We start from the raw sequence: 12,051 nt of genomic DNA on the forward strand, positions 1-12,051 counted from the left end.
AGACTGGCTAAAACAGATTAGACACAGCTAAGGTGATGGAGAGATAGCTAGGGAGGAAGATACTTCTGATTTCAGACATTTGAAACCTGGCTGATACACAGGTACATGAGTAAAACAAAGGCTGTAAAATTAGCTTATGTGATTGATCAGAACTGCTCTCCATTTAGTGCACACCTGGCAGAAAATGGCATCACATGGGTGATGACATTCATCAGTATCTGTTCTGCAGAGTAGTGCTTAGACTTCTATCTCCAGCCAGCCTGAAAGCAAAAGGTGGAAGCTTGTGATTGGCAGCAAGTCCTGCCAGGGGCATACAGCAGCTGAGCTCTGGGATCAGTGCTGGCTGCCGTGTCTGAGATAAACGCAACAGGCTGCTGCACTGACCTTTAAAGCCATAACCAAGTCTGGGAAATGTCTTGGCAAATGTCTTCCTCACTAGCTAGAGAACACAAGAGAATTTAGCTGAGGCTGCTCAGGAAGAAGTGCCTAGGCACCAAGAGAGATCTAGGTTCTGGGTGGGCTTTTCCCCAGGAGAGTTTCCCTCTTCTTTCTGAGTCCCAGGCAGCACTGTTTTTTTTTTCAAAGCGAGAACACAGTGCAGAAGCCATCTAATTTGCAGTTTGTGGTAGAGCAGAATGACTTTCTACTACTGCATTTTACTGGCTGGTGAAATGGGTTGGTTTTTTTGTAGGTTTTTTTTGTTTTGTTTTGTTTTGTTTTTTTAGTAATACTACTGGAATACAAAGTTTACTCATCAGTTATTCACAACTTGGGTACAGGAGGGTATATTTATTTAAAATATAAAACCACCTAAACTAAAGTAAATTGTTTTTAAATTGTTGTTGTATTTAAAACTTCAGTACTTTGTTTAATGGAGTTCTGGGAGATTGTGTTGCTCATATGCACCATAAAACAGAAATTGCATTTTCAGTGCTGTGCCTGTAATGTGATTCTTTAAGAACCTGCAGAATTCAGCTTGGTAGCAACCTGTTTCATTTATAACCCATTTATGATGTAGAGAAATAAATTTATGTAATAAACATATCACAACTATCAGACATACGAGCACTGCTCCAAAAGTAATGCCTCCTATTTTGTTTTGTTGGCCCATGAGGTCAGAAGCAGATGTTGATGATATGGCAGTAGAAGTTGAACCTTCCCACCACTATTCTGTTACATCCTGTTGCCATGTGATAGACGGCAGCAGAGGGGCAGTTGGACAGAATACCATTTGACATGGAAGTGCATACGAAGCAATGGTGCATTATTGATTTCTCCCATGAAGAAACAATGCCACCACTGACATTCATTGAAGCTTGCAAAAAATTTATGACCAAACAGTAGATTAAGCACAGTGAGGCAGTGGGTGGTGTGTTTCAGTAGTGGCGACAACTAATCACCTCCATTGATGTTTAAGAGCATGGCATGCAGGCTCTTGTTCATTGCTGGCCAAAGTGCATAGCTGACGGCGGTAAGTGGCTCAAAAATAGTGTTTTGTAGCTGAGAATTTGCTCTGTCAAATAGTGTTTCTCTGATCTTTGTAGTTTCCATGGAAATAAGTAGGAGGCATTAACTTCAGAGCAACCCATGTATAAACAAGTACACAAAAATGAAGTTTACTTGAAATAAACTACATGTATATTCCTTAAAACAAAACAAAAAACCTGAAACCTCTCCATAAATCTTCATACCAGAAAAGGTGTCTGTAAGGCCTATGGAGTCTCTGTCTCTTAAAGAGACTCAAGATTTGACTGTACAAGGACCTGAGAAATATAATCAAACTTCAAAGTAGAGCTTGCTATGAGGGATAGATGGAATAGAGTCCTCAAGAAGTCCCCTCTACCTAGATTATTCTATGGTACCCAAACAGAAACACACTTCAGAAAACAGCAGTGAGAAGTCTTACACTAAAATAGGGGATGAAGTTCACAGCTCTTTGAGAGGCAACACTCACAAGAAAAAACAAAAAAAACTTCAGGGAGATTCTGCAGTTATTTGCTGGAGAAGTTGTGTTTTCTACTTGTCAAATTTACTGGTGGTGCGATGTCTATGCCTAGCAGGTGAATATGAAAGTCTGAAATCCCTGGAATGACAGGGATTCACTGTCTTCTGAAAATTTAAGTCCTGCAATTTCCATATGCAGACATAATAGATTAAAAACCTCTGGCATTTGAGAAACTGCAGATATTTCAATCAATCATAAAAATGAACCTTTAGCCTTTCTATATAGAGAGCTTCTTTTGCTGCACAGAACATGTCATCTATTTGTTTGCAACACCTGCACACCTGGCATTTTAACTCAAGTGACTGGTTTTCATCTAAAATGTCTGCATGTGCTCACTTCTTTCACTTCAGATTTCATTGCAACTGCTCACATGCTGGCATTCCTTTGCACAATTTTGAAAGATGCAAGCAAGGATCACTGTACCTTCAGCTGATATAAGCTGTTGTTAACAGAAAAGTATCAACTTACATTGGATGGGGACCAGCCTGTTGGATTTTAACCTATCTTCTGTAAAACGTATGATCAAATTGGCAACTTAAAATTAACTTTCCTCCTCTTCTGAATTACATCATGAGATAGATAGCCTCACTGTGAGACTTAGAAGGTTTATCCCACTGCATTTTTAAGGATGAAATAAAATCTAAATACATTTGCTGTAACATATCAACTCTCTTTAAAATGACGAATGATATCTGTAAGTTTTTATAAAATTGCTTACAAGTAGTAACAAGAAAATCTGTTACCCAGAAGCTGAAAGTATTCAGTACATTTTGTGTTCGATTTTGCTCCCACATAAAACCTGCACCTCACACTGAAGTCCGAACTAAAAGCAATTTTGTTTGTTGCTCAAATATCTTACATTTTTCAAGTGCATCCATTGCAGCTCCCATTTCTGCTTGTTGGATACTGTGAAAGCCAAACAAAAACATGTTAAATATGATTTAACTTGTACAGAATAAACTGAAGTATCTATTTTAAAAAGTTATTACAAGACAGAGTTTTGTTACAAAACTCTTTGGATAACCCTTAGCCAGAAATTTCCAGAGTATCCATCACCCTTTCTATAATTATGAGAGCAATAGCAGTACAGCTCCAATAGAACATTTTATAACTTAGATCAATAACGTTAACAAAATATTCTACTTTATCCTTTGTTGAAGCTTTTGAGCTGTGAGGAAAAATGGAACAAAATCAGAGGTATGAAGTCTCGAAAGACAAAGATATTTTTATAAACACTACCAGTTTTGGTAGCACAAAATAAGATGATGTATTTTGTGTGTGCGTGGTTGAAAACTTTGCAATTTTAGAAGTCTTTCCAAAATTCCTAGATGTGATAACATCTGATGAAAATTAACAATCTCGCACCCCAACTTTGCCAGCCTAAGCTGAAAAATAATCTAGCAGTAAGGCCAAAGATAAAGCTGTTATTTCCAGCACTCTGTTCTGCAGTTTCAACTCTAAGAGTCACAAATGGGAGATTACTGCTGGCCATCTTGTTCTTCAGTTCACCAGAAAATGAAGTTTAAGATCCAGAAGTATACAAACACTGAGCTCTTCAGGTATTCCTGAGGCAGAAACTCTGACCAGAGGAATGCCCCATAGCGTTAATCTCCAAGGCCAATCAGATTATTCCCTATCTTCATCACGGTGGGTCGTTTTGGACGCTGTCACAGTCAGACAAACTTTAACAACACAGGATTAATTTTTTCCACTATACCTTGGGCCTTTACCACATCCTATTCTTTCCCCTTTGAAATAAACAGCTACTGTGTACGTTCTGGCATGAGATGGTCCCACTGTCTGTAGAGTCCTGAAATGAGAGACATGATTTATTCAGGCAGGAAGTATTAAAAAGCAGAATCTGTCAGTGGCACATACATCACCAAGCTTTCAGTCCGGTAAATACATTTAGTGGAACTAATGCATAGCATGGAGCAAGAGTTGAAGGATGGCTTTATAAACTACATTAACCCACAGATCACCCATATGGTGCGTGTGCAACAAAGAGAAGTAATTTATATAAAATGCATCTCATTCATATCGAATGTACTTATTCTTCAATGTTTAGTCAGGAGCACTCTGTGAAAACAAAACTTTCACTTGTAGGAAAAAATGCATAGTATGCACGAAGTGCTGAAACACTGAATACACTTGGAATAAAATCACTTAAATTACATGAATCTGTGCAATTGCAAATAAACACACCAATATGATTGTGCACTCTATAATTTTAATCACAGAGAGTTGTTCATCTAGCAAAGACTTCATACAGGATAAGGTACCTCACTACACCATGAATTGTCACAGTATTTTTCCATCAGCTTTGTAAAGTTTGAGTTTCTGCCACAAAACAAACTCTCCTTTTGAACTAGGAACGTCTAGGACATGCATCAACAACCACCTACAGGGGAAAAAGATAATTCCCTAGACATGCAATGAATTTGCTTCTTCGGCTGTCTCTTCCTTCTGTCCCAAATCTCTCCCTGCTGTCAGCTTGAGTTCTGTCCATTACCTTGTTTCTTTTTGGAAGAAGCAACAATTTCACATCAATTTTTTAAGCATCTAACTATAGTACTCTGTGTGCTGTGTAAGAATAAACACGAGCAAATAAAAGTCACCCCAGTGTGGCTGACTGGGGTGCAGCACTAAGTGCAGCAAAACACATAACCACAAGAAAAAGAATTTAACAAGATAATAGGAAGATAACAGCATATTACTAGCTCTAAGCTGTAAGACAGAAATCAATTTATTGCCATAGCAAAAACAAAACAAACATTTGGTACTTGATACTCAGTGGGTTTTACAAGAATCAGGAATCGCATCTTTTGTATTCATTTCCCTCACTCAAGATGAAGGTGTAAGCCCTCACACCATGACACTGAGAAGTGATGCTTGCAAAGCATCAGTTACAGTGTTGAAACGATCATATGTCTGAAGAGTATTGTTTCTCACTAACCGAATTGCTACAATTCATTGAGAACTTTTCTTCAGTAAATGTGACAAATGCACTCAGACTTTCATTCTTCATGTATTTTTGATCAAATAATCCCAACAGCAAAAATCTTGAACTTTCTTAGCCTTTAACTCTTCTTTTGGAGATTAATACTGCACACATTCCTACATAACTGAGTAGATGTGAACAAAGCATACAATTCTTAAATTTTATTATTGCCACTAAAGCAGCTATTATCTATTTTAAGACTGAAAGAGAAGGGAAATCCATCTAATCCAGATTTAGGTATCTAACTGAGGCGTCCTAGCTAAAATTCATTGCCCTGAGCTCTTCTGTTACTATACAGGAAGACAGATACAGGGTAAATTGCACACCAAAAATATCCAGGATCATTACTGCCCTTCAAATGCATCTGACTCTGCGGCCCACAAGCAGAATATGTAACAAAACATTTGTTGTGCTTCTGCAGGGATGCAGAGAAACTTCATACTATTACTGTCAAGATACCTCCATCCCATTTGTCTTCATATCCAAATAGCCACTGTTGTAATCATTCCATATAAAATATTCCAATTCCTTACACTGAAGAAATAAAAAATAAAGAATTATGCCAGTGAAATAATTCTATCTGTCCATCACACAAAACCTTTTCCCCTGAGCCTGTAAAAGTTACAATCACATGCTAATTCTGTCATGGTTTAGGTCATCTAAAGCTTGGAAAACAATCGTTCAACATTTTCTATCTTCAGACAGAGACTGGAGGGCTTGGATAACTACAGTAAAACTAAGCTTTGGGAAAAAACATAGGATAATTGATATCACCTTCCTCCTTATAAAATAAAATAAAGATTGATAAGGAGTTGGTATCTGTGAGACACTGGCTCTTACTTGTAAAGAGGAATATCTGGTTCCTTTCCTTCTGTCCTGAGAGTCAAGCAGCACTGCTGAAGCTGAGATTTAGGGTCATTCCAATCTTGATTTAAAATGAATTCCTATAAGAAGTTCACAAAAAATGTTTTTGCAGTTGAGAGAATGTGATAGGAGTCCAAAATATGATAACGTGTTAAAACACAGTAGTGACAGCCAAGTAAGAAACTGACTGGTCTTACCTTTAGTCGTGGAAAAAAACATACATTCATGAAAGTGTGAACATATTCCAAATCTTTATCAATGTACAGGGCAGCAATAAAGGCTGGGGGGAAGGAGGAAAAAAAATAGGCACTGTCATTCATCCAAGGAGAATGTTAATGGCTTGCACTTTTAGAAAAGAGCATCTCTCTCAGTACTCTAAAGCCACATTCAATTATGTTTCACAGCAGCAATCTGATGAGGGGATTATTATCTTGCATACACAGGAAAAAACAAAGTTGACCAAGAGATTAAATGACTTACTCAAATCCACTCAGTCACTTAAGGAGTTAGAAGCAACACTCAGCTCCTAATCTCACATTTTAACCAGCAGACCATGGCTACTTACTAATAAATCACTACTAGGTACCATAAAAGAAGTTTTAGATATAAATCACTACTGTTTGTACGCAATTTCCATTTGCTAAGAGGATTTGGAAAAAGCCAAGGAGCTTGAATGGCTCACAAAATATATCAAAACACACAAAATACAGATTAACTTTCTTTGCACGATATCTATCACTATTTCCACTTTGTCTGGAAATAACTTAGCACACACTTTCATAAATGGAGCATTTAATTTCCACATAGCTTTCCTTCTAAGAGAATGATCTTGTAAAATGTAGTTAAATAAACCACAGAAATACTCACAGCTGATGGCATTACTTTATCTTCTAATAGTGACAAGAACCTATCACAAACACTGAAACTACTGTTAAAACAGCTTGACTCAATGGCAAGTTTCAACTTCTAAGACATTCTTCTGATCGAGGCAACGTTATTACCATGGTCATCACTTCTAAGACTACAGTTTTATATCTGCAGGTACACTTCCCTCATATGCTCACATACAGACTTCACAAATTTAGGTTGATGTTTCAAAATTTGGTAAGCAGAGATATAGAGAGAAGTGATTAGAAAATCTCAACATTCCTTTTTAATAGTAACTTGTAAGTTTTCTGATGGCTTTCTTAAATAAGCCCTGAGGAAAAAAATGAAGTTACGTAAGTGTGGTTATAAAAACCACACTGACTCACATTCCAAGAGATCAGCCAGAGTTTTAGTTCGAAGAGCTACGGGTCTTTTTGTCTTGTCATTAGTGATGGCAAACTCTTGCATTCCTAGCTCTTCCGCCACTTTGGCCTGTGTCCTGTTGTTCACCAAAGAGCTTCTCAACAACTGCAATAGAAAGAATTCCACCCAATGGTAACAATTAGCAATGCCAAAATATAAAAGGTAGAAAGACCTGGGGGAAATTATTCGTTTTTATTCTTGCTGCCTCTCAATTCCCAGTCTATTGTAGTTTGTTTCAGCACATCCTAAATTATTTAGGTAGACACACACACACACACACTTCTCCACATCCAAATCCTCATTCTTTCTACTGCTGATTTTTCCCTTATGCTTCACTTCTCATCAGATTTTAATTCTTTCTATCTCAAAATGCATGCCTTCTACAGACAAGTCTTACATTTAAAATGCTGGTTTGAGAGTTTCTTTGCATTCACATATCATCTCTTCATCAGTTCTATACTTTCTGCATTTTTCTACTGTAAATAGTACACAAAGTTATATAAACTTTATCCCACACAAAATATAAACAAACAATATTCTAGAGGCTGTAGCACAGTCCCAAGCATCCACCAAATAACAAATGGGCAGTAATGAAACACACATCGAAGGAAAACTGTTTAGTTTCAGAACCAGCAGATGAGAAAGATGCTCCATTCATCTGGGCAGAGAAGAAAATGCTTATCTGGATAGCCCATTTGCACTATTACACTGTTCTACTCAAGGCAGCATAGCTGAACTAATGCATCCTCGATGTAGATCAGGCTCTAACATTTCCAATGTGTGACAATGCCCAGGATATCTGATTCTCTAGCAGCCTCTGAAGTGCTTACCTCTGACTTTAGGCAGATTGCTTAAATAAACAGAAATCTGTCAAAGATAAAATCTCAGATAGCTGAAAGGAGAATTTTTGACTTTCAGGTTTCCATTCAATTTTCTGAATGCCTAATAAAGATGAGTTTTTTCTTTTCTTTTTTTTCTTTTTTTTTTTTTTTAAATTAGATAGTGTCGTTTAAAAAATAGGGGATTTCTGAGAAGCATACCTCTCCTTTCCACCACTTATATATAATTTAGAGTCCTGGAGCTGCATATAACATTTTTACCTCTTTGTCTTCCATGTCACATTTGCACAGCTTATTAGATCCAAGTTATATTCTACCTGGCTCCAGAATGTCAACTGAGCTTATGAAAATAAAGATTTATTCTCTACACTTGATACTTCATCTCTGACAACAGATAAGTAAAGAACAGTATGTTCATAATTTGTTTGGCAATGATGTATGAAGCAGATATTCACAACCTGATCTTCATAAACTAGGCAGACTGCAGAAAGGATTAATATCATTCTTCCTAACCTGTGCTAAAACTCATCTTCTGTTTGTTCCTTTCCAAAATCATTCCTTTTCACATCCTTAAGACAAACAATCAATATTCCTCCCAACCAAATCCTAACTACACTATACAACCTATGAGAAAGAAGTGCACCAAAAATCAAGTGACAATTATTGGTTCCATGCAATGAGAGAATCACGATTTCTTTTGCTGCATTCACAGAATATTTACTTCAACGTGACCCAAACCCATGATTAGTACTATCATAAAATAACCACATACACATTACACAGAGCATTAGAGATGACAAGAGCCAGTTGCACTACCACCCATGACTGCAGCACAGTGCTGAAGTAGCTTCTAATACTCAACAGATTTTTTTCTTTTTAAAGATCATTTAGCTGTCTCAAAATACACATGTAAGATTACAATCCCCTTTTTCTTATATACAATTAACTTCGATTTTTCATCACAAGTTATCACTGCACATCAGAAAGACACTGCATAGCCAATCAAGCAGTATCTTCCCATCCTTTACTGACACTGTTTTCTACACTACATCCATCTGATGTTTCATTACTTCAAATCTCTCCTGGAGGAAGGAACCTCATGTTTGCTGTTTCTCTTCAGGTCCCACATAATTCGTGTGCTCTTACTTCACAAGCCTCACTTCATTTGTCCTCATACTTAAAAGACTTTCAAAAGACTATTTTCTTTTCTACTGTAAGAATCCACAAAATTAAATTTCTGTTCTAGGCACTGCCTACCTCTCTGTACTGTTATGTACTTTCAGCATTCATTCTACTCTTTGTAGTTTCCCCTAAATCTTGGGCAATGTACAGCTTGTTCTACTTGCCAATTCACTTATCATTAAATTAAGCAACACAGAGACATTCTGATTGCTGTTCGAGTATTTACTCCCATTAACAGCAACACTATGTCCTTCCTGCCAAGCAATTCTTGAAAGATTTATCTTACTATAACAACACTGATGCCTACGTTCTTAAAAGTCACCTACAAAGGAAAAAAAAAAAAACAGAAAATCTGGATTTCTGCCTTATGTTTTTGTTTCCTCTGTGAAAAATTAATGACAAGCCTCTTTCCCTTTTAATTTTTACATCAAAAGATCAGGCTTAATCAAATCCTTCTCTGAAACAGTGCAGAACAATTCATACAAATGTAAATGAAAGTTAAGAAATGGTAAGGAAAAATGAAAATGAGAGCACACACACTTTCTGTTTCTTTCCCTTTCTTGACTTCAGAAAACCACTTACGCTAGCAAAGACATCTAAAATGTTACTCCCTAATTTTAACTAAAGAACTTGACTTATATCCACAATACATGTATCAATAAGAAAAAGTTAGAAAGACTAAGGAGAGCATCATCTTCTCATAGTACTCAATATGAGCTGCAGTACTAAAGGATTCAGTTAATCAGGAGAAAAAGCAACCTATCTTACAACCCTACATTTACAGTAGTGTATATTATTGTAATACTAAAACCAAATTCCAAAGTTACTATGGGGGATACAGATTAAAAGCAATAGGTAAAACATAGTAAAACAGATAGTAAGAATTTCTTGTCCGGAAAGGTAACCCTGCTACCTTGTTACAGGTTCAATGGAAAATGAAAAAAATTCTGTTCATAACGTGTGTATTTAAATAAATGGTTTTAAACACGTCTTTAAATACAACCCAGTCATATTTCTCAATTTTATAACTGACATCCTTAAAATTATTGATTCCACAGACAACAGAAATTATTGCGCTGAGCTCATAAATCACCATTTCCTACTCACTGCACAACTCACGACTTAAAATTAACCAAGTTTTATTAAGAACAGTGGTTGCTGGGGCTTCTTTTATTAATCAAATCTAGAATAATTCACTTGCCACTTCCATAATTTCAGACTCCATCCCACACTTGCTTTCCCGGAGAGCATGATTGATGGCAGTCTCACCGTTAAGTGCCCTTCATGATGATCAGGGAAATGTATGAATAAGTACTCTGTGGCTACCAACTGCATTATGGAGTCACCCAGGAATTCCATCCTCTGATTGTGGCCTCTGAAAAATGAGACATCAATGCAGCAAAATCAATAAGTACTCAGGGAGGAAAAAACAAAAGCAGCATGCATATACAAATTAAAATAAAGAAAGATCTGAAAGCGTGCCTTACTTATTTTTAAACGCGTTTAAGACAAATTTCCAGTGTTAACGCTGATGAGATGCAAACACAACAGAAACTGCTGTTACACTGACTTTGAGTTGGACAGCAAATCAGAGCAGCTATAGATAAACACAGTTATTAGATTACAGTCTAGGGCAGCCACTGACATCAGGTTTGTGATGGGATGAAGTCTCTAACTGTAACTTCTTATAAGAAAGCGAATCAATGCATGCAAATGCAATGCAACTAATGCAATGACTTCAGTAGAGAAAAAAGGTCTACGTCTTCACAAGAAAAAGAAGGATCAGCATTTAAACCCATGTGAGAGCTTGGACTAGGTATCTGCTGGTATGACTGTTTTCTTTACAACAGGGTCTAGCAGCTCTAGTCAGACACCCAAAGCCTGCTGCACATTATGAGCTGTACACACAATATAATAAAGGGCTGTAGTTATCCCAAAAAGCATGACTTTACTTTTTGCCTCTGATCAAGTGTAACTTCAAGCATGTTCTGATACAGTGTCAGGAATAATGTCCCAAAGTCAACAGTCCAGGAAGCTCAGAAGACACATCAGGATTGTTGCCTTAACACCCTTAGAATTCTCAAATTTTCCACTACTGATTATTATCAGAGACAGGATACTGAGCCACAGAAAGCTGGTGAACATTTCTATTCTTTCTCTTCTGGAGAACAGACAGATCACCTAGAGTTTGTCAATAAATAAAGCAATTTGGTCTACTAACAGTAGAGGCACTGAGCTCTAAGAGGGCCCTTGCCACATACTCACAGAGTCAGGTGGTTAAAGCCTACTGTCCTCAAAGTGAATGCACGAGCTAGAAGTCGAACATGAGTAAAGATGACTCCAATTGCCTCCTCAAACTCTGTAAGCTTTTGAAGAACTGGAGAGGTCTCAATGAGTTGCCTGTCAGTATTAGACTCCTGCAGCTGTAAATAAGATGAAAAGCAAGTAATGACAAACTCGTACTTCTAGATATTTCAAAGTATTTCAAGAATTTTCAAAAGAAAAACAAATCTTCTGTAAAACAAGGTCAAAGAACACAGTGAACAACGCATTTTCTCAGTTATAGTTTAACAGAGAAAACCCAGTTTTCTCTGGGGTACTATCATTCATAATTAGCACTAAAAGAAATTGCAAAGTCTGATGAACTTGCTTGAGATTTTTTTGCTTGCTGGTTTTGTCATTTGTTGTGTGTGTGGTTTTTTTTAAAGCAACACTTGAGGTATTTATAAGATATTGCTTATATAGTCTTACCTCATAGTGTGACAATGAAGCAAGACAAGGAAAAACAAATCTATTTCTCTCACTTTAGTATTAAAAATAAAGTATATAAAAATCACAAAAACAAGAAAATTAAAATGATCACTTTAGGT

At 36.8% G+C, this 12,051-nt stretch overlaps 1 protein-coding gene across 4 annotated transcripts in view; it reads right to left on the bottom strand.

Moving 5' to 3' along the window:
• Positions 1-12,051, bottom strand: part of DROSHA (drosha ribonuclease III) — a 67,414-nt gene that overhangs the window by 1,047 nt on the left and 54,316 nt on the right. For 3 of the 4 annotated variants that reach the window (XM_052697557.1, XM_052697555.1, XM_052697556.1), the window contains 7 exons: positions 11,447-11,604; positions 10,451-10,556; positions 7,124-7,265; positions 6,068-6,150; positions 5,847-5,950; positions 3,723-3,815; positions 2,865-2,911 (listed from right to left, as the gene is read on the bottom strand). In XM_052697557.1, coding sequence (XP_052553517.1) covers positions 2,865-2,911; positions 3,723-3,815; positions 5,847-5,950; positions 6,068-6,150; positions 7,124-7,265; positions 10,451-10,556; positions 11,447-11,604 — 733 coding nt within the window. The other variant, XM_052697558.1, reaches the window with a different exon arrangement.

The sequence above is a fragment of the Tympanuchus pallidicinctus genome, unplaced genomic scaffold, assembly GCF_026119805.1.
Source record: "Tympanuchus pallidicinctus isolate F22 unplaced genomic scaffold, pur_lepc_1.0 scaffold31, whole genome shotgun sequence".
Lineage (NCBI taxonomy): Eukaryota > Metazoa > Chordata > Aves > Galliformes > Phasianidae > Tympanuchus > Tympanuchus pallidicinctus.